The 26,712-nt window shown below is 40.3% G+C and overlaps 1 protein-coding gene across 1 annotated transcript in view; it reads left to right on the top strand.

The window, feature by feature from the left end:
* The window catches only part of necab1 (N-terminal EF-hand calcium binding protein 1), a 35,520-nt gene extending 9,920 nt beyond the window's left edge, over window positions 1-25,600 (top strand). Inside the window, exons 4-13 of the mRNA XM_074613943.1 lie at window positions 2,552-2,577; window positions 2,884-2,981; window positions 10,352-10,488; window positions 14,700-14,821; window positions 17,533-17,609; window positions 18,762-18,809; window positions 20,722-20,834; window positions 22,095-22,172; window positions 23,556-23,647; window positions 25,018-25,600. Of these exons, the coding sequence (XP_074470044.1) occupies window positions 2,552-2,577; window positions 2,884-2,981; window positions 10,352-10,488; window positions 14,700-14,821; window positions 17,533-17,609; window positions 18,762-18,809; window positions 20,722-20,834; window positions 22,095-22,172; window positions 23,556-23,647; window positions 25,018-25,046 (820 nt within the window). The 3' untranslated portion in view covers window positions 25,047-25,600. The remainder of the gene's footprint in view (window positions 1-2,551; window positions 2,578-2,883; window positions 2,982-10,351; window positions 10,489-14,699; window positions 14,822-17,532; window positions 17,610-18,761; window positions 18,810-20,721; window positions 20,835-22,094; window positions 22,173-23,555; window positions 23,648-25,017) is intronic.
* The last annotated feature ends 1,112 nt before the right edge of the window (window positions 25,601-26,712 follow it).

Here is a 26,712-nt window from a genome sequence, read left to right as displayed (position 1 = left end):
TTACTTTCCAAAACTCACTCTCTTTCTTTATTACTGCTGGTCACTGTAGACAGATATAAAAACAAGTAGTAAATCATGCCCTGATTTTAAAACATATTGTATTTTTATCTGTCCATCATTACAGCCTGACTTACGTGAGTCTTCAGTGCACATTTCTAATCGTAATGAATCAAAATCATGTTTAAAGGAGCCCAGTGGTAACGCTGCCTATGCTATTATGTTTTGTCTTACAAATGTAGAAAAAATAAATCTTACATCACCACCACCACTGAAAATAACCTGTTTTTTGTTTGGTTTTATGACTAAAAAGTCCTTAATATAACTTATTATTTCAGCAAGTTCTCCCTGAGAGTTAAATTCCTAGAAGTGAGAATACAGTTAACTGCAACCATTTAGCGTGTTGTATTTTCTTTACTATTTTATCTTTACACAGATTAGTATAGTATTAGTCATAAAATCATTGTTATTTTAAATTTTTTTCTTTATAAACCAATATTTGAAAATAAAATCTGTATATTTTATTTTGATCTAAAACAAATAAGGAAATGTTCAAGCTACAAGTACAAGAAGTACGAGAACGGTAAGTGCACGTTATGTAGGATTGCAGAATACAACAGCTGGCCTCTTAAATACACAATAACATTACAAATACCTGCAGGGATTTTGATTATAAGTGTGCACATAGAAGCAAATGCTCACAGACAAACCAGCCATGCTAACAAAAATATTCCTATTTTGTAGAACTAGGTTACCATTTCCACAGTGCTTCCAGCTGGGCAGCTATTTTCATCCATAAGCAGGACTGACGTAAAAAGATATTTTATATAGACTTGCATTGGTTTTGGATGTTCATTCAGTCATTATTAATGAGCTGCACGCACAGAGAGTTCCGACCACCAAGTCAGAGTTAGTTTAAGTATTTCTAATCCAAGACGGAATCCTTTTACATCTTCTTCTTTCTAACATGACTCTTTTGTTGTAGGTGACCCCTGTTTTTCTAAGAGATGTCCCTATGGTTGGACTCAGTTTGGCACTCGCTGTTACAGGTTCCGGGAATATCCACAGACCAACGCTGGGAGGTTTATTGCTAATTTTGATCCACTTCCAGCTAAGTCAGTAAACAGAAGCATTTATTGTCAATGTAACAACAATCTCAGACCAGAGGTCAATATTTCAGTCTGCTGAGTGTGATTTCAGGTGGAATTGAAAGTGAACTGCTTGCTTTCAATAAAGACAAACAATGAAATTATCTTTTTTACTGTCATTTTTCATATATCTATACATCCAGGTTAATAGTGTGTAAAAGCCAAAAATATTCTATGGAAATTCTGCTAATCTTTTAAAAAACAATATGTACTATTGTTGGTGAACAAGCTTAAACATCGATACAATATATGCCTGCATTAATCAATAAAACAAAAAATATAATCTTTTTAAACTACTACTAGATGCTACCAAATCGTACATACTGTCCCTTTAACATGTTTCTCATTGCTGATGTGATCAGGAGTCATGGTGTTTAATTCCACAGTTTAGTATTACCGTTGATTGAATGCTTCCGCAGTCAAAGGGTTAAAGATGAGACATCACAGCAGTCATGCCGATGATTCATTATCCATGATATCATTTGTTATCCTCATTATGAGAGTAAGATGTGTGATTTACTTCTGTTAGCCACTAAAGCTTTGTCAACAATGGTGGTGCTATATAAAGTACGGCATGTATGTCAACAGTATAATTAGATAAACAAACAAATGTATATTATTCGCACCTTCAGCTGATCGTCATCATTGCAGCCACCGTCACCCTGTGCTAAATCACTGAGAATTTCAATGGACTCCATGTTAAATCAAAACCTCCCTCTGTGTTCATTTCACAGATGGCAAAGTTAGGAAGTAAATTGGAAGTCTCAAATTGAATCTTGTATTGATTAAAGACCGAGTCAATGAGCCGCGAGGTCTGTGTGACAGGCTGCTCAGGTTGATGTCGAACACTGAATGTATTCAGTACTTGACTGTGCCTGGTCCATTAGTAGATAATGTACCTCAGAACAGCCAAGTTTCAAGCCACACAAGAAACAGCCTTTTATTGAGTTACTCAGTTTAGTGTCTGACCCCTGGTTCACCTCCTCTGTCCTCTGTGGCTCTAAGTGTTTTCTCCTGTTCAGACTGATTGATCGCTTCTGCACTTTCTCCCTTGTGAACAACAGCTACAGCTACAGTGGAATAGAGTTAAAGACCAATGTAATTCCCATGCAGCCTCCTTCATTGTAGCAAGAAATAAAATGTTGAAATGTGAAACACTCTTCACCTCTTTGCTATATTTCTCATGCATGGACATTAATCACAAACCTGTGACTCTAACGCAGACCTCTTGGGGGGAAAAGCAACTACATTTTTCTATTATTCATGACATACTTTACTCGCTCCTATTTGTCATACATACACTGATTCATAAAATCATAGTCCAGGACAAGTTTTTGCAGAGATGAAAGATGAATCTGTCACATCCTTTAAACTTGGAAACTGTTCTCTCATTTTTTGTCTTGCAGCAATGTGGACACTGATGAACTCTGTGGTAAGTTGACCCTTCGCCTACATGAGAACAACTTTTTAATATCAGTAATAAGCTGTATTGTTCTAGCTTTATCTTGCTTTACCTCACAGTTAGGAGCGTCCTAGACTCAAATGCTATTTGCCATTTTTTCCCAGCATATAAAGAAAGAACCATGTAAGATATGGTCGCATGCACTTTGACCAAACCCCTACAGGCTGTGTGACGGAGGTGTCGCACAGTGCTGCTTTAACAAAACACCTACAGCCCTGTCCGAGTTGTTTAACTCACCAAATGTTTCTTTCTTTTTGTTGTCTTTGTGCTGTGAAGAGTATTTCTCCCAGCACCTCGGTGAATATGAGAATGTCCTTGCTGCCTTAGAAGACCTGAATATGTCCATCCTGAAGGCGATGGACAAAACTAAGAAGGTTAGATGATGAAACTGTAAAGATAAACCTGCTTTTCTCAACATGACACACTAGGGTTGTATCGCAAAGCTACAGTCACCAGGGTTCACCCTGAGATCCTGAGTCTGATGAGCCCCAATCAATATACTGTATTTAATTTTTAAATGGATTTATAGACATTTATCCTTGATGGAGCTCCTGACTCAACTATAAAGAGTGGGTTAGCGGTGGTGTATGATGTGTGCATGTTTCCATTTGATCTGACTGAAAAGAAGGGGTGTGACGTTTGTGGCAAATTGTGTAAATCTGGTCACTGAAAGAAAATTGCGGAAAAACAATCTGCTAAAATTTGCATCCCTCATACACACACACACACTCCTCCACACAGTGAACATCACTTTGACATCTCATGCAGCGCTCATAATGATAATAATAAGAGATGTTTGATTTACTCACAGCGTGACCTAAACTCCACGCTGCTTCTCCAGTCTCTCCCAGCATGCTCCACTGCTGCCCAACTGGCTTCCTCAGATCTGCCATTAGTCAGATTTCCATGACAGAGCCAGAAAGGACGAGCCAGGATGCTACTAATTAACCCCCAGAACAAAACATGTTATGATTATTTTTGTACTTGAGGCCAACACAGACGAGGAATTAATAGGTTTACCAAACAAATACCGCTTTTGATCATGCTTTTTGGAAAAAAAAAAGCTTTACGTCCTCTCGATCTTACTGTAGAGCTGTGGCAGAAGTACCTTTTAGATTATCAGAGAGGAGAGGAGGGATGACGAAGGAGAGGAAGACAAACAGACACAGATGACAGAAGAAAAAAGGAGGACTGAAGGGACAAATAATGAAGAAAAATGGGAAAACAATGTTAGGGTGAGGAGGACAGGTGGCGTATTAGATCTGCAGGCCGAGCTTCTCTTTCTTTCTCCCTCTCTGTCTTTGCAGTATCTCATCTGGCACATATGACACGCGCTACGCCGCTTAAATCGCCCCTCAGATCTGCACCGAAGCAGACGCTTCTCATTCTGGCTGCTTCAGAAACAGAGAGTGGGAGTCAAACTGTTAATTTGCTCAGAGAGAGGTTAACACATGATGACATCCAACTTCAACACCTAAAAGCTGAGGTGACAAAGATAAATTGCAACGGCAGATAAAGATTTTTGGTCTGGTAAATGTTTGGACACTTAATGAACAGAAAAAAGACGGCAGTGAGGGGAGACTTTTTTAATAAATGTATAAATTAATACATAACTTTAACAGATACGTATAAGCAAACATGGACTATGAAGTCAACTCGGTCTCACAGGAAGGCATTTTAGCTGTTTTGTGCGTCATTTATACGCTGCTTTTTGCGTGTCATTTGTCAAAACTACAGTAACGTCAGCAGTTAGGTTGAGGCAACAAAACCACTTAGTTAGGTTAAGGAAAAATTTCATGATTGGGCTTAAAATATGTACATAAACTAAGTAAAATACGTAAGAAAACAATGTAACATAAGCACGGAAAACACGTCACAAACGTCACTAAGAAAGTGACAAACATCAGTAATGGGACTTAAAAAAAAAACACTGGCCTCCTGTTTAAAAGTTGTGTGTTTGTTGGACCCTTACACCTCTCCACCCGCTCGCCATAAGCGGCTTTTCTCGCTTTTTATTCTACATCACTACCTCTGAGCGTGGCTTATTTACGTGGATGCCTTTAGGACTTAGTACACTACATGGCCAAAACCCAAGAAAGGTGTTCGTGTTGCCCACTAAATGAGTTGCACATTATTGAAATGTGTTTTTCTTGAAATTTCAAAAAGGTTGGACCTGCAGGAACACAGAAGTGAACTACATGTGCCTTCATTTCTGCAAAGGAAATGACACATACAGATACTTCTGCCGTCCCTTTGCAATCTTTCATAGACGCTCAACTTGTGCCGACCTGTGATGAGGTGCGAAAATCAAATTGCACCTCAGATCGTTTTCTGTTCTCCAAGAGAATAGTTGAGAGCGGGCAGTGAGACAGCAAAGAACAGGAGCAACAGAGGCAGCATGGATGTGTATTTTAAGGTTTTGGCATTCGAAAAAGGGATGAGAGGGAGACCAGGGTTGGTTGGCTCACAGCTGGGCCTTTGAAGGTCACAGAAACAAAACTGGAACATCAAAATGTGTTAACCTTAACTCCTCTTCTGTGTTAAAACATCTGAAAGTCACTTTTTTGGTGAGCGTAACACTTCGGTTTTATAGTATCGAAAATAAAAAGTGGTCTGTGAACTAAACAAATTATAAAACTGTGTTAAATAAAGGTATTGGAAATGTGTTATTCTAGTTAATAGACATAGGAATCAGCTATATCTTTATATAAGATTTGAGAGTATGTAATGAATGATGGTAGCTGACATGGGTTGGGTCAAATGTGAGCTAGGTTGGTTGGCACGTGTCAATTAATGTAACTGTTAATGTATATTTTGTTGGGGTATTTTGAGAGATTAAAAACTATTTTAAAAGATAAAATAATAAAAACAATGTTTATATCGTTATTTAATTATTATTATTAAGTTCAATGGCAAAAATAATTAGACACTCCTAGTGATTATTTGCTTCAAAATGTTAAAAATGGGCAGCTATTCTATTAAGTGTTCATGTTTTCTGGTTGTTGTTTAAATTAAATGTTCAAATTGCTTCACTTTTTGTAACTATAGCATTTCAACATTGTGCCAACCAACGCTGTGATTTAATCATGAATCACCTAACTTTAGAAAACATGTGTATACATTAAAACATATTTATGTTATAACTCCGACCTTAAACCTTTCATTTGCTGCTGGTTAGAATATATTAACATAAATTATGCCAGAGAAATATGGCAGAGAGTGAAAAGCGTGCCAACCAACCCCGGTCTCTTGTTGTGGACTTTTAAAAGCCTTCGGTCAGCTCGCATGAAGTACACAGGAAAAACAATCCCACAAATCAGTTTGTTTTTTTCCATCAACACTCTCTTGTTCTCTCAACAGTATGAAATGGATATTTGAGCTCAAATGAAAAGAATGACTCTGCACAAATTGGACAGAATTGAGACTTTATTGACCAAGGCAATAACTTTGAAATCAAATTACAACACTACACTGTGAACTGCTGATGTTTACTCCCTGAAGCCTAATTCATAGTTTTCAACCATACCAAGCGTGTGTGACGCCATAAATTATTTCTGTTTCCTTAAAATGCGTCATAGAACCATAAAAGAGAGAAAAGACACGTATGATGAGCTGCATTTCTCTGGTATTGGTTGAGCCAGGAGGAGAACAGATGCTGCATTAGTCACAGACTAAACCTCGGCCGTCTCTGTTGGACTGTACATGTATTCGAGTGGGTGGTCTCTGGCTCTGGGTGGGAGTGAGGGGGCTGGCTGCATATGTGTGCATTGTTGAGGTGTTTCTCTTTTGTGTTTTTTGCATTGGAAGATAATTGATGTGTATTTTTGCGAGCTTACGTATGCACAAGCTAATGTGCTTGATTGTGTGTGTGCGCTTCCATGTCATCAAACATCCATGCACATGTGCGGGGGAGCTGGAACAAGATTGTGCATCGGAATCAGAGCCAGGCACGTAGGCCTATACCTATATCTGTGCTGAGACACTCAGGGATTCATTTCGCACAGATATTCCTGCCAAAGCTATTTACAGGCTCCCCATACCAAACCTCCTTTAGTGTTGACTCCAAACCTTTCCTAGCAGATCTCAGGTGTTCCTCACCTGCAGCAAGAGGAAGTTGCACAGTATATTGTAGGGGTGGAATAAGTTTTTTTCATAATGCAAAAGGTTTTCAATTATAATTATTACACGGCTTTGTTGAATACTCGATTCTGATTGGTCAATCACGGCGTTCTATGGTCTGTTATTTCTTTATAGCAGCCCGTTGCTATGTATAACAGACCGTTGCTATGGGCGCAGTTCTGATGTCGGACTCTGGAGGACCATTTTTGTGTCAAATTATTGATTTCTTACTTAAATAGCCATGTAATAAGCGGGATAATGTACAGCTAGCGGGTCAGAAACTAGTCTGTAACTTCTATGAATTTAGGAAGGATTTTACACACAAAGTTAGTAATGGATTTATGAATAGCGGGAGCAACTCAGTTCTCTGGTTCCTGCACCTTAGGTGATCAGCTAGAAAGCATTTCAATCAGCTTATTTTTGACATTATTTGATGATGATTTGCAATCAGGATTCTAAAAACACCGAGGTGAAGCCATTTTGTAAAGGGTGAAGTATGATTGCGTGGCAGGGTGGTTGTTATGTAGTCGTAGTTCCTGACTATAAGGCTTAAAGAGTGTGATTTTAACAGCAGCGCTTCGCCTCCAACAAAGAACTCATTTGACCTTTTGTACGACTGAAAATAAAAGATCAATGGAAAGGCAAAAAGGCAAAAATCTGGCAGACCTTAAGCTGTTTAAAATGACTGCAGATTGGTGAGGTGGACGCACACACACACACACAAAGGTAGAAATCACAGGAGGTAATCTATGCTCAGATGGTAGACAGGAGACTGACCTTTACCAGTTTTGTCGTGACTCACTCTCACTGAGTGAATGTGCGTGTGTGTGTTGATAGTCAGAATGTCAGGGGATCAAACAATACCTATGACCGATAGCGATTCTGTTTTTTTTCAAATGCAACACTGCAGAAACCAGAGATTTTGGGTATTTTTTTATAACAGAGTTAAGGTTGTTAATTCTCACATTTTAGGACAAGCTGTTCAATCTTTAGTCCGATGTGTGGTTGGATAGGACCGATGGGAAAAGTCTAATGATCTGCTCTGTATTCTGGAGAAGAGTTCAGCTCTGTCGCGAGAAGACTTAACATACTGTAATTAGGATGTGTATGTGTGTGTGCACTTCCACAGTCTGATAAACAAATCTAGCTTTTAAAATCAAGCCATCTTCATTGTACTTTTGAAAACAGTAATTACCAACAGACAAAACCACTGAAATATATTTCCTGTCTCCCCCCTCTTTCTCTTTCTGTCACACACACACACACACACACACACACACATTCCTACATTAGTCATTCTCTAATCTAACTTGCATTAGCGTTTCCCTTCAAACCCCTCATTGTTAGTCGAGTGTACAAACAGCCGCAGTGCTCATAACTGTGGGAGCCGGCGTGCAAACAGCAAAAACCCTTTTGTGCCGAGCATCATTCATTCTCCTTTGATTAGAAAACAGCACTCAGCCCTCCTGCTCCGATCCAGACATCGCAAATGACGCCTCTCCAAAATGTCATTCGGTTTGATTTTGTTTTCCCCATCAGCTTAGTGAGCAAACAAAACAAATAATAAATGTACCCTTGATTCAAAAAATTACACATTGTTCCTCGACCTGAAATACTCAGTGTGGAGGAAATTACTTCTTGATTGACGGTGCAAATGACTTTCACGTTTTTGATGTTATGTTTAAAATCTTTTTCAACATCGACCGTGCATCTCTTGTTGTTTGCACTATAATCCTGCAAATTTCCCCGCTGTGGGACTAATAAAGGATTATTTTATCTTATCGTTATCTTATGTAAACACGTCGTCTACCAAAATGTATGCAGATAGGCTACCTGTTGCATCGATCTAAAACACGACTCAACACAATAAGGCCAGTGGTATAGCAACCCGTGTTTGACGAGTTGGGAGTGAGAATGTGTTGCGTAGAGTTATGGTTTTTCACATGAAAAACACAACACCAGAATCAATTCTTTAAGACCCCAAGTGTCATTGAAACCCAGTGAAATTTCTTTTATTGAAAAACATTATGATCTGTGGGTCACCTTCGGGTCTGAGAGATGAAGCCAATGCTGAAGTGCCTCCAACGTGCATTATTTCTAACAGCCAGCAGGGGGCGACTCCTCTGGTTGCAAAAAGAAGTCTGATTGTATAGAAGTCTATGAGATAATGACCCTACTTATCACTTGATTTATTACCTCAGTAAGCATTGTAAACATCGCTAGTTTCAAGTCTTCTTCAGTACAGCATGATGTTCATTTAGTAAATTATGATCCCATTTAGAGTCAAATAGACCATAAAGCAGGGGATGCTTTACGGCGTGGCTACTTTGTGATTGACAGGTCGCTACCACGGCGTTGTCCAGTCTGGGAGTTGTTTTCATGTTTTCTACTTACAGCTTTAACCCTTTCACAGTGTGTTTTCAGTTCATGAAAGTTAATTGTAACGTTTTGATCACCTAAAAATGTCAGTTGTACTTAGCTCCGCCCTCTCGTGTCACTTAGTTGCAGTCTTGGTTGCAAAAAAACAAGATGGCCACGGCCAAATACCAACCAAATGCCGAGCTCAAGGCATCAAAACTGCAGTCCATAAATCAATGGGTGACGTCACGGTGACTACGTCCACTTCTTATATACAGTAATAATACCTTTTATCTGCTTTTCTGCAAAAAATATTGTTATTCTTAGTTCCTATTTCATAACATTTCTTAAAGGGGTAACTGTGATGGCAAGTTTGACACACAGACACATCTACGATTCATAAATCACCTGAATGAATTATATGTTTTTCTAGAGTAAAATGGATGAATGCAATAGAAACTCACACTCCCTCCTTGTTTTTACCTGTTATTATAACGTACACCTGCAACTTATTTGTTCTTATGTCCAAAATAAACTTCCGTCTTCACAGGAAACAACTTCCTTTGGTTTAGGCAACAAAACTACTTAGGTTTAGGAAAAGATTGTGATTTGGCTTAAAATAACTCCGTAAGTGGCGTAACTTAATTACGTACGTTACGTGATAAATACATCAACGATGACTTCTGGTTTCACATGGCACACAAACACCGGTCTCCTGGGCAAAAGTGTGGTGTTCATCCAGCCCAACCTCCTCCGTGACGTTTGTCGCTCTTTATAGTTCCTGGTTCACAATTATGTGGATTACATATAAATTAATTTTGTGGGATATACACGAATTACAGTGCATTACGTTTCATAGGTTTAGCTGCGAACAGTGTATGAGACCGGCCTGACACATTTAAATCTCCCCACCCTGCATGCATGCATATATTTAGAGTTTCTTTCTACCCTATTTAACTTGCATTGTTCAGTTGTCTTATCATCCATTTAAGATTGATCAAACTCAGTTTAAGAGGCAGGTTTCAGCAGATAATTGTTCATGTTCTTCTTCCTCTTCCTTTCTCCTCTCCTGCAGCTGTCTTATGTCATCTTTCCTAAATGAATGATGTTGCTGGCATCTTTTAATTAGCAGAGGAGGTCTGGACATCAAGTGACTCTTGACTGGCGTGTAAAACTTGTCACTGCTCTCTTTGTTCTATCACCCTTTCTTTTTATCATTCCTCCCACTCTAACTCCTCCACCTCCCTTTCTTCCTCTTGATTGGCAGGATTATCAGGAGTCCACCCACCTGGAGCAGTTTGTGACCCGCTTCTTGCTGAAGGAGACGACCAATCAGCTTCATTCACTTCAGAGCTCTCTCGAGTGCGCCATGGAAACCACAGCCGAGCAGACTCGCCAGGAGAAGTAAGAACAAATCTCTCTCACACATACAATTAGTCCTTAAAACACGGACAAATTGTATTGTACAGTGGCACCTATAATCACAGTTCTCACATTTAAAGTGCGACAATTTTGTCCAAACCGCGCACACTAATTTACATCCCACATTTAAGATTTAAATGGTGCTTTCATCCAAGGTGCTGTGCAACAACACAGGTTCCTACCCTGTATTTGTAACGACTACCCGCTCTCCCCCTGTAATCCAGCAGTTATCTATAATCCTTTATTTATATGTAACCTTCCTATGGGAAATATATACATGGAGGGAGAAAATTAAAAAGGGATTGTTAAGACTTGAGTACTGTATATCAAAAGTTATTGGGGATAGTCGTAAATCCTTGCAGGTGGAAATAAGAACCTGCTGCACCACAAAATATCAGAAGGAAAACAGAAGGACCTTTTCACATTGATGAATCACCAACCTGGTACTTTAAAGCTGCCCCTATCAATATTTTATATCAAGAATGAATGAACTGACTTTCTATAATATGAAAGGTGACATTCGTAGTGACGAATCTACCGTGAATTATTAACAACTCTGCAGTTCCCTTCAACTCTACAGAGCGTTTTAGTGTCTTTCAACTTTGTTTTGATTATACAACCCACAACTTTGGTTCACTCTCACTCTCACTCTCATCAGCCTCATTTCCAGTCACAGCAGGCAGCTAGCAAACAGATAAAGTTAGCAACTAGCTTGTGAACATAGTGGAGCATTAGCAGCTAAAGAACTAAACTAAGTAGTTTTGTTGCCTAAACCTAAATTCCCTTTGATGATGGAAGTTTATTTTGAAAAGACTGGAATGGAAATTGACACATGCGTCACGTGTTGCCGGACATTCGTAGGAAAATGCACAAAAAATTATGAACGATAACTTTTTCGTAAGATATCATGTGAACCGTTGCACAACTGCAAGGAAAGTGAATATCAGACTTCATCAGGTGGACACAAATACGACTCCGAATCAATGCTAATGTTGCTGGATGTGTAAATAGGGGACTGTTCGCTAACGTGTTCGCCATATCAACTTCAATATGTCAAATGTTGTGTTTACAGCTTGTTGTGCTGCCCACAACTGTTAAAAAAAATCAATTAATGCAGGTTTAACATGGGTCATGTCACTATGTTGCTGTGTTCTTCAGCCCTAAAATATGCAAAATATGACTTTTTTACTACCTTAAGCCATCCGCTATTTGTGGATCAAAACACTGACAGAAACCAGACTAATGCCACTGATGAATAATTTAAGTCTGCTAATCACATTATGTGTTCCCGCAGCTTTGTCTCTAATTAAACTAACATATGCTAAGATTTAAGGTATTTGCATGACAGATTGACAATTAGAATATGACCTTAATGTGGTTATGATTTAATTATTAGCATGTTTATAAATGTACTGACGGATAATAAACACTCTCCCGCTGGCTGTCAGGACAGTTGATTAAACCTGTGTGTGTGTGTGTGCAGTACTTGATCAATTCAGGCGTGCTCGGTTCATTAGTGATGATGACTCATCAGTACACAAGTGCACGCGGTTTCATATACGGTGTGTGTGTGAGAGTATGTATGTGGGTTCTCCCCTGCAGGTTATGTGGTCATGGTATAGGCTATTTAAAGGACAGGCGATGACGCACGCTCTTTTTGCGTCCTGTCACCTGTCTGTGTTCACACTTGCTTTGCAGCTTCAACAACCGAGCACTGATTTGCTGCCAACCTCTTCCAGTTTGACTTGTTTTTCAGTTTAAAAGGATTGTTGTGTCCCTTTTTCTCACCATGTTTGCACTTATTCTCAGAGGCAGAACACGATGGGCTCGGATAATTGACATCTGAGAGGCTTCCACCAACACTTTCCTTTCCTCTCCTCTCCTCACCTCTAAATGTTTCTTTCTCCCTAGCTCCCAAAGCAGCTTCTTCTCCTCCAGTATCCGTCTCTGAATTAAGTCCCCTCTGCATCTGAATGCTATCACTCTGTTCTTCCAAGCTATCTAGAGGATCTGGCTGTTTCTCTGGTGGCTTTAAATTGATTTCTGTGGTCAGTTTTTTTGTGTGTGAAGAGGGAAAACAGGAGCTGACATTCATGGATGCACGGTATGACTCAGAGCAAACATAGTATAACTTTCCTCTTGGTAATTTCTTGTTATTTGCCCAATAGATAACCTTAATTTTTCTTCGATGCATCATTAATCTGCATCATCATTGTCATTATTTCAGTCATCATTTTCTTGCTTTAAATCCCAGTCTGTGTTGGAAACCTAATAGGTGAAATATGGACATAAAGGTCCTGGATCTGGTTGCCCCTCTGCTAATTATGACTACACACAGTTTGCTCTTCAGCTCTTAACCTCTTCTTCCTTCCTCTCAGTTGTCATGAACGCTGTGGAAGAAACATGATAATGTAAAGGCTGCTGATCTTTCCCCTATTACTGATCTCAGGCGGGTTTTATCTATTAAAGTTGCTGCATAGCCGAGAATACAGTATGACTCACTAGAAGACCAAGAGGGACCCGCCACCTCCTCCATACATCAAGCTCACACACATTTGACTAGTGGATTAATTATACTGCATTTCTCCCAGATGTGGGAGGGAGCGTTTGAAATCTATTATACTTATTATGGAAGCGGTGTCATATGAAGCAACGACAGTCTTCTTAACAAAAGGAGAACACTCTGAATACGCTGATTGGGATTTTAGTATTTAAGAAAAACACATATTCACAGATCTTCCCATTTAGATTAGTTACCTCACTCTATATAAGATGTACTGTATAGTTAAAGGTAAAAAGCCAAGTAATGAATAAAGACTAGTGGATTAAAGGAATAGTTTGACATTTAGAGAGTTAGATGAGAAGATTGATACCACTCTCAATGCAACAGGAAGAAATATAAATAGCACGACATTACAAGGACAATCCGCATGTCATGAAGACACATTTTAGGCTTTTTGCCTGTCATTTGTTTGCCACGCAACAAAAATACCGTAACATCTGCAGTTAGGTTTAGGCAACACATTTACCTAAAACATGAACTATTAAACATTGTAAAGAAGATGTACAAAAATATCAATGTGAAGTCTGAAAAACTTGCTCTTTCGTTTGCACAAAATTCACACATATAAACGTGTGCATTCACCTGCACACACACATCCCCACAGACACCCTGAGGTCTTCTCAAAATAAGGGGCCGAACAACTTGACAGCTCGAAGTTAAATCTTAGGCCATGTCACCCTGCAGCTGCATGTACCTTGTCACTGGCATTAGCATCACCGTCAGACCAACACAACATGCAAATACAACGTGAGCCCGGACGACTTCAGGCTCAAGCTGAGACATCTATTCATGAGGCTGTGTGATTCGCTCACCTGGTGCCGTCTTAAATTGCAAAACAAAAATGAAAGAAAATTACAAGTTGTCCCTCTTCTTTTTCACTTTTGTAGCATAAATGAGCTCATATGATAAACTGTTCAAATTTTACTTCCTACTCCAGTTCTATTTTATGTAGTTAATAAATTACAAAGTCACGTGGCTCAGAGGTGAAGCAGGTCGTCCACCATTTGGAAGGTTGGTGGTTCAATCCCTGGTACATGTTCAAGTGTCCTTGAGCAAGATACCTGACCCTAAACCCAAATTGCTCCCGAAGGCAGTGCCATCGGTGTGTGAATGAGTATTTAGAATAGATCCTGATGAGCAGTTGGCACCTTGTATGGCAGCCTCTGCCACCAGTGTATGAATGGAGTGAGTGTAAAGTGCTTTGAGTGGTCGGATGACTAGAAAAGCGCTTTATAAATGCAAGTCCATTTAATGATGTGCTAACGCGCTCTACTAATCAGTCAGCTTCACAGGTTTTTACGTAGAAAAATAACGTTTTAGAAATGTATATCTCCTTGCAACCTCTCTGAGTTATCACTATCACACCTGCCCCAGGCAAACGTTTAACCATGACTAGCTTTAAATCCACAAAACCAGCCTGAAAATGAAGAAAATCTGAAACGATTGCATGAGAGTCTACGGAGCAAGAGCCTGATAGTTGCCGAGCCCTGGTCAGAGCTGGCCGATGCTATGATTCGCCGGTCTGCGTTCGAGGTGCGGGACTTAGCGAAGGGTCAATTGCAACAAAGTTAAAAGAAAATATGCTTAATTATTTTGATGTCTGATAATTATGTCCCTGTTTTGTCTCCAGACAGGGCCCGCTGAAGCCAGAGGTTTTGTCCATCCAGTGGTCGGGTCGTCGCTCCCATCGGAGGCTCCAGAGGAACAGCAGCCTCTCTCCCAACAACCCTCTCCTCAGTCTCGTCAATTCAGGTGGGTTCATATGTTCTGCTGTCTAATGCTGAGTTTGTATAAATAACCAGTGCATCCTGTTGTGTTTCATAATGTAGCGCTCCACTTTTCTTGAGTTACGTGGTCTCGTAGCTGCCAGCGGCAAAAAAAGCTGCTCGACCAGAGTCGGTGTGTCTCCACGGGAGGAGGGGAGGGAGGTCGTGTAGGTGTGTGAGAGAGACTGGAGTGAGAGATAGCGAGAGATTGAAGTGTGTGCTCCCGTGTGTCGATCCAAAGCCATTGAACGCTCTGGCACTTTGCCGGTGCTCTTTTGGAAGGTGTGCAGGTTGGGGAGATGTAAGGCATCAATCTCAGATGACCGTGTGCTGTGAGTGTGAATACACTTTCATCGTGAGTCAAAGAGTAACTCCCTTCATGATATACATCACACACCAGCAGCTACAGTTAGATAATCAGCCAAGCGCTCCCTGGTTTGTGATGCACAAGTGCACCGGCCTGCCGCTTGTTTGTTGATGCTGGTTTGACTTGTGATGCATTGAGTCGTTTGCAGGCTTACACTCTCTCTCTCTCATGCAGGGCTGCACACAGTACACATACTTCTTCAATATTGGGCAGTGCGAAAAGCATTAAACCTGAATGAATACAGACATGATTGCAAATGGAGTACATTTTTTGAATTTTATTCTTACTGATCTGATTACGACTTTTCTAGAGAGATATGTAGGGTAACTCTGATTAACTCAATGTTATTTATCTTGGGTCACAATATATATATTCCTCCCGAGGTCACAATTCTCCCGTATTTCTCCCGATTTATGGCAAATTTTCACACTTTCTTTTCCTTTTCATTATCTTAGTTTGTTTCTGGAACTGAACAGTGTGTATAATCCCTACTGTTTCCACCCGGACGACAATAGAGCTACTGTGGAGGCAATTTCTGTTAAATAAGGACTCAAGAACAAGAGTGTCCTTCTGAGTTTTATCACACACTTGAAAGTGGGCACACAACCATCAACATAGGATGTTCAAGGCTGAGAGCACTGAGTCTTCTCTTTTTAGAGATCCTCCTCCCTCTCACTCAGCGCCGGCTCTCCTCAAGGCTGTGTGCCGATCCCGCTCCTCTATGCACTCTACACCCATGACTGCACTCCATCCCACCCCTCAAACACGATCATTAAATTCACAGACGATACCACCGTGGTCGGGCTCATCTTGAAAGGTGACAAGACGGCAGAGACAGAGACGAGGTCCAGCGACTGACGGCATGGTGTGCAGACAATAACCTGGCTCTCAACACAGCAAAAACAAAGGAAATCATCATTAACTTCAGAAGACACAGGGCGGACCCTGCCCCACTCCACATCCACGGAGACTGCGTGGAAAGGGTCCCGACCTTCAAGTTCTTGGGCATCCACATCACGGAGGAGCTCTCCTGGTCCACTAACAAACTGGGACAAAAGCTGTTGGTGGCCTTCTATCGCTCTGCCATCGAGGGCATACTGGCGTAAGGCATCACAGTGTGACACCCCGGGTGCTCAGCTGTGGACAAGAGAGCTCTCCAGAGGGTCATAAACTCAGCCCAGAAGATTGTTGGCTGCCCTCTGCCCTCCCTGGAGGACATTTCCAGTTCCCGCTGCCTCAACAGAGCCAAAAACATTATCAAGGACTCCTCCCACCCAGCACATCACCTATTTAACCTGTTGCCCTCCGGCAGGCGCTACAGGTCCATCAGAGCTCGCACCACCACACAGATAACTGTTTCTTTCCCTGGGCCATAAGAACTCTAAACACTGTCAAACAGTAAACACCACATACTTGTGCAATAATTATTTTTTTAATGAAATAGCTACACTATTTATACACAGTTTCTATTCTAGCAGTATTTATACCTTTGCATACAATCGTACATCTCACAGTCTTCTCTGTCTGACACTTCTGTCCATTTAAGGTACCATCATCAAATAAGCACTGCCTGTTTCTTGACCCAGAATACAACACAGAAACTGAAATAGACTTCAAGGGCAATGAGAGACACCTGTCAGGGCCTTAGGAATGGCTGCATGTTTGTATTTTTCCAGCACATTTCCTCCCTTTGAGCATTCAATGCTCACATCAAATGGAAAATACATGCATGTAAGTCAACATCAACTCTAACTGGTCCACAGCTACATCAACTGTCGCTTCACAGCGGAAGAGAGCAGTCTATGCTCGTGACGCAGCGCAGTTTGAGCTCATGTTTAAGCTTCGCTCGCCACAGCGTGCAGCGCCCAAAGTCATGGCCATTGGAAATAACAGGTTTCAGAGCGCAAACATAATGATAAGACAAATGAACTTTATCATCAGATTCACTTCTTCACCACATTTCACCACAGCAGTTGTTCCAGTTATTTCTATTTCCAGCCTGGTTGTTGTATGTATTTAACTATTGTTTGCACACAGTCAGTTTTCCATTATGACACCAGCCGTGGTTGCTGGGAGATTTGTGACAGCTGCAGAGACTCCATAAACTTCGATTACAGGCCTCAAAGCTTTTTATTGATTGTCGTGTTTGTGCGTTGCATTACATGAAAGGAAACCTTGCAATGCCTTCTGGGACACCGCCACTATTTAAGAGGAATTCAGCTCAAATAATCAATGGAGGAAAATGTGTTTAAAATACAGTCGATGTATACAGCAGCACCTTTCATCCCTTCATCTTTGTTGTTTACTCTTCATCTTGCCTGTGTCTCCAGGTGGTTATGATGAAGACGGCCAGTGGATAATCCAGGTCAACAGACTGCAGAGGCTCATCGACCGTCTAGAAAAAAAGGTGTCTTCCTTTCTTTCAACCCTTTCCGTTCTCTCCTCTCCTTCCTGCTTCCTTCTTCTTCTCTTCTTCTTGCTTCTGTTATTTTCATCTTCGTCTGTCTCCTCTCACCATCCCGACCATCTGGTCTTTGCATCACTTTCTCAAATTAACCACAAATTATGGCAAGTTGACTCAACAAATGAACTCGACCCAACAACACCCGCCCACGTACGAACACATACACATATGTAGCCTATAAGGGAAATATCGGCGGCACACAAACTCTCAGAGCTATCTGTGTGTGTTGGATCCTTTATTGATTATGCACACATAAATGGTAAATCAGGGGTTCCCAAAGTAGGGGTTGGGATCCCACAAGGGACTCAAATTAAATCTGAGTGTCTGTGAGATTATTACTGTAATGAGAGGAAAGTATAAAAAAACAAAACATATTTCTACTACACAAAGAAAGTTATGTTTACTTTTTTATCCTGTCTTCTAATCTTTATTTGTTTCTTGTTGTACTTCTTTATTATTATTCATTATTAGATGTTTTCATATAGCGAAAAATTCCACTATGTCAAAAGCAATTGACAAGGGTTGTTTAAAGGCTAACAAACCAAAAAGTTGTTGATGAAAGTAAAAAAAAAACAATAAGTCTGTAAAGCAGCTAATCGGTGTTTTATATTAAAGAGGACTTTTTATGCTTTTGTGCTTTTTCCCTTTCCTTTAGTGTGTTATATAGTTTTTGGTGCTTGCAAAAGGTCTGCAGAGTTACAAAGCCCAAAGTCCACACCAAAGGGAGTTACTCTCCCCCACAGAAACACTGCTCCTGAACTGTCTGAAACACCTTGCTTGAAGTCCCACCTTCTTCCGTAACGTTGTGATGTCACCAAGTAACATATTTGCATAATACCTGCCTAGCGGCTTGTTTGGCTCACCCAACAAACAAAGCTAGTTAGAGCGTAATAAAGTGTTTTTTGAACAATAAAGCATGTTTAGTTGAAACCCAAAATACAAGTATGCACCTGAAAATAAGCATAATAGGTCCTCTTTAAAATATGGATCGCATTTCTGCTGCCCTTAATTGTGCCTAATGTTCAGAAGCATGTGTTGTTGAACACACAGCAACTCACAGTCAGGGCATCATGTCATTGTATATTTGTTCTGCAGGAGATCCGTCTGGAGCCCGTTGAAGAGGAGGTGTTGGAGAGCAAATCGGTGCGTTTTCTGACTTTTCTATACTGTTTGTTCTGCGGTGACCACTGTGTTCTCACATGGTGGAGTTTAACTGAAAGATAATAACCACTCAGCGGTTGTCATAGCAACAGCACTTGACAGAAACTTGACAGAAACGTATTCCCTTCTTCCTTTGCTCCATCTGTCTTTATCTTTACTCTCTCTGTTAAAGGCTCAATATTAGACTTGGAGGCACGATGGGGATTCAGGAAGATTGAGTGTGTCTGTTCTAAATTATATATTTACAGTATAAACAAATAATAATGTGTGTAAACCTACTGAAATGACTCATTGTGCTTGTGTACAGTGTGTATGTGTGTTTTTGCATCCACAGTGTGCAAGTGTTTATGTGCATGTCATCATCCCCGGTTTAACCTCAGCGTCCACATGCCAAAGCAAAGAGAGACTATTATTTCTGCCCGAGCTTCATGTCACTCATTTCACGGCTGAAAGACTCCGTATAGCTGACGACACAGCAGACCAACACAAACACTCGCAGGAGGATTTCTCTTCAGTATGAGTGTCTGCATCATGGACACATGAAGAGGCAGAAGGACATTTATAATAGAAGGGAGCAGGGCTGCCTTAAGGCCATATAGGCTGTTGCCTATAGGCGCCAACTTCTGGGGGGCGCTGGTCAATAAAGAACAATAGCGCACACAATGTCCTAAGCACAAAACTGTTTGCTTTTCCTAATCAGCCGAACCTGAGGTAACTGGCATGTGGCTTATATGAGCTACCTGAAGCCAGCCTCTGCCTACACCTTACACCCCATGGTGATGGAGGCACCTTACACCTTACAAAATAAAATACCACAAATAAAATACATGGCTCCTACAAACATCATTTTTCAGCCACTGCATCTTCTTACACAAAAGCAGGAAAACTGCTCATTTCAAATGTGAAATGTGAATTTCTAGAACTGCAACCAACAATTATTTTTCATTCACTGATTAATCTGATTTCTTGATTAATTTCTAATAGTTTTGTCTATAAATTGTAAGAAATGACGAGATTTAGATCTTCAAAAATCTAAAATTTTTTTCCAGCCACCAGTCCAAAAACCAAACAGATTCAGTTTGATGTGTGTAAAAGAGAAAATATCCATTAAAAAAAAGAGAAGAAAAGGAGAGAAAAGTTCATATTGAATCATTAATCTCACATGAAATCCATAGTTACTGTAGTATTACAACATGTATACCAGACATATCATATCACAGCAGCACAAAGAAACCACGCATATGAATATTACATGTAGCTGTCATGTCTCAGCATGCAGACATGTGGGTGAATTAATCAATATGTAATTGGTGTTTGTCACTGGGAATAAATGTACTGCTGAGAAAAGGACTGTTTGTGTGTTGGTGTGTGTGTTTGCATGCATCTAAGAATGTGTGTGTCCCCTATTGTGTGTGTGAGTGTGTTTCTCCAAATTAGCCACTGAGAAAAAAGTCCTGAGGCGTTTTATCAGTCACACACACACACACACACACACACACACACACATACACGCACACACACACACACACTTTAGGCCAACGGGCAGAACATTCACTTCCTGTTCCCATCAGCCTCTCAACCTCTGTCAGCCACAGGAAATGATTAGCAGGCTTTCGATTGTCATGATTATGGCAGGTCGTCCTGTTTTTTGTTCCTGCCGTTCACACCTTTGTGCAACAACATTCAGATGCTTTATTTTTTATTTTTTATTTTTTAACAGCTAAATGTTCCAGTGTTCACCTCACAGTTCTGCATCAGTTCTCTGTTAACTCACTGAGCCGACGTGAAACCCTGCCAGAAGATTTCTGAACGTCCTCCAGCTCCGTCAGACTCTCTCTCTCTCTTCGTCTCTCCACCAGAAGCAAATCCTGACCTTCTGACTTTGTCTTCACAGCACATCCTGATCGTCCAGCGGCAGCTCTCGGTGCTGGAGGAGGAGCTGGAGGAGTTTCGCTTGGCTCTCAGGCAGTACATGGACTCTGCCTGTGCCCAGACTGGATGTCTACAGTCAGTTCATTTTCTCTTTGTTCACTTTGTGTCAGGGATTTAGGCTACTGCATGATATTTGTGTAATTTCTAGCTTTTAACATTTTTGCTCTTGTGGTACCGCATTCAATCATCTTCCACTGACCATTCACTGATATTCTCAAAGCTAAACTAACTCTGTTTTCTGCTCAACTTGCTCACTTGTTCGCTCACACATATCCGCCGCCGCTCTCTCTCTCTTGCTTCACCACTCACTTCCCACGTACATACACACTGTACACACTGGCTGTGCTCCAAATGACCTACACTACTCTCACAACAGCTCTAGAGAGGGCCATTTGAGTTTTCACGTCGGCCACCGTAGTTCCCCTGCATGCTTGGCACATGGGATTGAGTTGCAATCTGCAACCTCACTGCTAGATGCCGTCAGATGTTACACACTGTACCTTTAAATGGACCTACGCGTTACAACGATTTTGTCACATGTACTGATCCTAAGATCAGGAATGAACTTATTCAGACTTATTCAATAGCGTGAGTGAGTGAGATTCAAATATTGATGATCAGTTGTCAAATGTATGTGAGAATCATCATAGTCTTAAGCATTATTGTGCTTTATTTTATTTTATTTCTGAGAACAAAGATAGAAGGAATGTCCCTTTAACTACCAAGATGTCTGTAATCTTTAAGGAATTGTTTTATTTACAGAAACAACACATTCAACTTACTATATCTGCAGCATCTTGTTCAGGAAAATGGCATTTTCTGTGCCATTTTCTTTTTTTTCTGTGCCTCAAATCTGCGTGGAATTACATAATCCCTTCTGTAGCTCAGAGCTTTGAGCGGCTTTTTAATATGAATTACATCACAAATCTGGAGTGCCGAGTCTCTAAATGGTTCATTTCTATCATAATCTCACTGAGAATTCTTCATGAGATTAAGAGCAACTTTGAATAAATCATGAAACTTTAAAATAGAAACGTCAGTGAAATGGCTGTAAGAATTTCTGGCATTTGACATTTACATGCTTTGTCACAAACCATTTCCCTAAATACTCAGTCATGTTTGCTCATTTTCAAGTTAAAATGAGACTAAAACCACTGACATTAAAACACTATATGATCATAATTTGAGGATGAAGCCACATAAATATGTCATTTGGTGGATTCACAGTTGGAGTGCAGGAAACAATCAGAGAGGCTTGTATGTGCTGAGGGACACGATGTAGCACACTAATTAGTGATTGCATGACATGCTCTCTCCTGTTTTTGCATTTGGCAGCATCGCAGTTCAGCGGCTGGCGAATGAATCACGCTTCATTCTCTATGAATTCTGGGAGCACAACAACGTGTGGAAGAAGTAAGTATTCGCCTGCACCATATGCATCGTGACTAATGCACCGTGGGCTTAAATAAACCCCAAATTATGTTCCTCTCTCAGCTTGAACACACTGAGAGTTCACAGTGTTTAGTGATGTATTCGCTGAGGCTTTAATGAAACTGATGAGGAAAACAAGAGTGTCACTACAACAGTGGGAGGTGAGATACAGAGAGGAATTAATGGTAATGAGACTTAATACTGTGGTCAGAATTCATCAGGTTTAAGTCTTAATGACTTACATTCACGTCTGAACATTGTTAATTAGTCTAGTCCAGTGGTTCCTAACCTTTACCAGAGGACCCCTTTTCTATCATTTAGTAAACTGACGGCCCCTGACTAAGTGACATATTTTATGTATATTTCATTATATTCAATGCATAACAATAACAGTACAGAACAACTGGTAAACTGTACTATTAACCCAAATAGTGACCACAATAACTACAGGACGTTTGTGTAAAACGAGTGATTTGGATGAGCTTTAAGCAGATTATTTCCTGTGAAAATTTCATCAAAGATGAGTTCCTGTTATTTTAGGAACTTTTAATACAATTCTTTGTCTGTATTATTTATTTATTTCACAATCATACACACTTAATAGGTATTTTTTGGACAATTCATTTTCTTCTCCCTGACACTTCGTCATTTTTCTTTTAGCTCTTTGGTTGTTTTTACTGCGTACTTTTCTAATGCAGGACGAGGCTGTTTAGCAGAGAGGGAAGGCTCTTGTGTTCAGGTCTTCACCGTGCCCTTATCCTGTTTTCATTTTAAATAATAATCCAAACTTTAAAAATAACAATTTAATTTAGTTCTCTTCACAGAAATGAATAAAATGCTGAGATATACACCGATCAGCCGTAACATTAAGACCACTGAGAGGTGAAGTAAATTCGTAAATTCATAAATTTCTGCACAGAAGGGCCACTATTAGTCAAAAATAGGATCTATAGATAGCATTTTTATAGCAGCATTTTCTAACTTTACACTGATGGAGAAAGTGCTTAAAGTGTTTCAATAAGAAATACAAACTCTGCTTGAAAGGTTGGTCAAATTAGATTGAATTACTGGTGCGTCAATTTTATATTTTTAGATTGCTTCTATGTGTGTACTAATGAGTTGTTTCAGGGTATTTGTGTGTTTTTATGTTTGTAAACCAGCGTGTGTCAAATTGCCTCTTAAAGATACGAAAGTAAAGTATGAAGTAAAAATAAACTTGATTGAATTAGGGACATTTTTACTGTTTCAGGGGTTTTAATTAGTTGCATGTTAATAGCAAATAGCCAAGCAGAATGGTGTCATGAATAAATAGAAATCTTCATGCATCTTATCCACGATCTGAATCCTCCTGTTTCCTCTGCACAGCCACCTGCAGACCAACTACAGTAAGACCTTCCAGAGGGGCAACGTGGACTTCCTGGAGACTCCTGAGAGCATCACCACCATGCTGGTTCCTGGTAAGAACCTTCATTAGAGAGCGCCTGTCTGATTCTCCACTCACATCACACTCACACCTATCACATCTAATTAGATCAAGAAAACGTTCACCTGACTGATCTTACACTTCTAAAGGGTAAACTCTTCAGCCTTTAGGTGCCCTTTCGTCCATCATCGATCACAAAGACACTGTGCAGACAAACGACCCTCAAACCCTCAAAAGAACTTGGTTTTAAACTCTAGTCACGATGCCACAGTTTTGGTGAGAGATCTTTGATTTGAGTATTTCACCTTCTAAATGTGATGAAGCTTCAAGGAAATGCTGGAATAAGCAGGTAAAGAAATACATAAATATTTGATACTTGATGGTTCATTCTCAACCTTGGAAACAGTTTGACCAGAAAAATGAATTAAAGAACAGAAAATCTCAACACAAGGTCCAACTTACTTAAAGGTGTTACATCCAATATTCAGAGCATTAATGGACAAGGTTGTTAGTTATCATGGAAAATTTGTATATGTTACTTAATATTTCCATCTATCCATTATGGACAGGACGCCAGACTATCACAGGGCTGACACATAGAGACACACAACCAGTCAGGCTCACATTCACACCTACGGGCAATTCAGAGTCAACAATTAACCTAACCTGCATGTCTTAAGACTGTGGGAGGACACCTGAGTACCCGGAGAGAAAACCCACGCTAACACGGGAGAACATGAAGGGCTTCAAGCCAGATTTGAACATGCAACCTTCTTGCTGTGAGGCGGAAGTACTAACCACTGCACCACCGCGCCGCCCCAACTTGAAATTTATGCTATCAAATAATATAACTTTAAAATTAGAGTTTAACTTTTGTCATTCATTCTCCGTGACAACTGAGCAACTCTGGAGGAAGGCCATGAGATGTGGTTGAAAGCTATGGAAACAAGCAAGTTGGATCCTGCATTGAGTTTCCCTTATTGTGTAGGATTTGTGTTTGTTTTTGTTTTGTTTGTTTTGCTCTTTAGGTCGAGATAAATATTGCATCCAGCTTCGAAGCTAATTATGTAAAAGACCATTAAACAGTCATATAATCATCACCATGTCAGACTTTCACTCCTTTCCATTAGTAATAAGTCCAATTTTATCCAGCACGCAATAGTCTTTGTGTTATTTTTCCCTGCATTATTACATCGAATTGATCTTAATTCTGTCTCACAAGCATCATTACCCGCTTCTCATAACCAGCCACAAGCAGCGCAGAGGGCACTGCTGAATCAATTTGTCATAGCTTATAAATGGACGCACAAAATACACACACACAGCCACAGAGGAGAGTGTGTCTCGTTGATTGGGGTCATTTTTGAGGGTCCGTTTTTTTCTTCTTCTGCGTCTCCTCCTCAGCATCATGGTGGGTCCTCAACAACAACTGAACGACTTGACGAGCGCCCTTCACTGATTGTCCCTGATGGGTGCAGAGAGAGAGCTGCCTGTCAGCACAGCAGGAAGTCCACAGCAGCACACACACACACACACACACACATTAACACAACACAACTCGTGAAGTCATGGTGATTAGTATTTAAGACCTCCATGTTCCTTCATAGTTTTAGGTTGTAGTCTGAAATAGTCCACGCGTACGTGTTTGTTTACACCCCTATAGACGACGCTCTGACGTCCTAAAAGCAATGACCTCATCAGACGGAGACCCCATCTGATGATCTGACATCATCACTGTGTTTGACGTGACATCATCTGCAGCCCAGGGTAGATCATGAGAGCTGAAGCGAGCTGTGTGTTTGTGTGTGTGTGTGTTTGTGAGTACATGTGTGTGTGTGTTTTGTGTGTGTGTGAGAGAGAGAGAGAGAGCGAGAGAGGGAAGGACAGATAATTGTATCAATTGTAGCAGCTCTGGGGAGCTCATTAAACCATTATTCTGTCATTTCTGTATTTAATGTGTCAAATAAGCAAATCCTAAATAAAGACGATTTATTGTTGTGTATCATGTTTTTACCCCTGGTTATTGATTTGTTTGTTTATTTGTGTAATAACACGATATCTCAAAGGATCAAGGAACAAGTGTTTAGAGCTTTAGGGTGATTCAAACGTGAAATTTATGCCCTTACAAAGTATCAGGGATGAATACTTAAACCTGCAGTACGCAGAATATTTTTGGCATCATTGGGCAAAACACAGACCGGAGGTTGTTTTCCTCCGGTCTGTGAAATCCTGCAGATGCCATTAGGAGCACCGGAGAACCCCGAGGGACACAGAGGCACACTGACACTACTGTCAGGATATAGTGACCGTTTTATAAAAAAATCATTTTTTTAATCATATTTGCTCCAATTCTACCCACTTCTGCTTTAATTTCTAATTCGACTAGTGTGTTTGCAGAGCCACGAAGGTGATTTAACTTGTAATTATAGAGGCAAGAATAACATGTCACTGTTGGTCTGCTCCTCTCTGTGTGTATTCACCTCCTGCTATCTATGGTTTAAGACTGTAGCACACACACACTTAAAGCCTTAAACACAGCTGACTAAAGTGCTGTATCAAATGTTTGCTAATGGCAGCACCATGTGGACACATAGCAGTACGGCAGCTATAAAACAACAAGCTGCTGAGAATCACTCTGGCTGTTCGATTGGACAGGAAATATGACCACTAATAAACGTCAACAAAACATGTTGTATAACAGGTTTACCATTAATCTTTCATGTTATTATAAACAAAGTAATCACATTAAAACAGTAAATCTGTAAGACAACAACTAGATGAGAAAATGTCTCACCCACACAGGCGTTATCGATTCTTCTGGTTGATTGGACATCTCGTCAGGTTGGAGTACACCAGAGCTGCTGGGAATTACCTGATTACCTACAAAACAATGTCAACCAATCAGACTGATGATAAGTAGTTAATCAACAGTCCAAAGAAGAGGTCTAATTAGGCAACATGAGTGAAAACACCTGTGTGGTTCAGAGCACCCACTCAGTTCATTGGTTACTGGTCTCATTAAAGAAAGAAAGGAAATGAAGCATCTGTTTTTATTGACTGTACGGTCTCAGCCACATCCCTGATGGTTATTATTCTGTC

The sequence above is a fragment of the Sebastes fasciatus genome, chromosome 17, assembly GCF_043250625.1.
Source record: "Sebastes fasciatus isolate fSebFas1 chromosome 17, fSebFas1.pri, whole genome shotgun sequence".
Taxonomy (NCBI): Eukaryota; Metazoa; Chordata; class Actinopteri; order Perciformes; family Sebastidae; genus Sebastes; species Sebastes fasciatus.
Note: the sequence above shows the minus strand (reverse complement) of the source record. Positions and strands in the feature narration are given on the sequence as shown.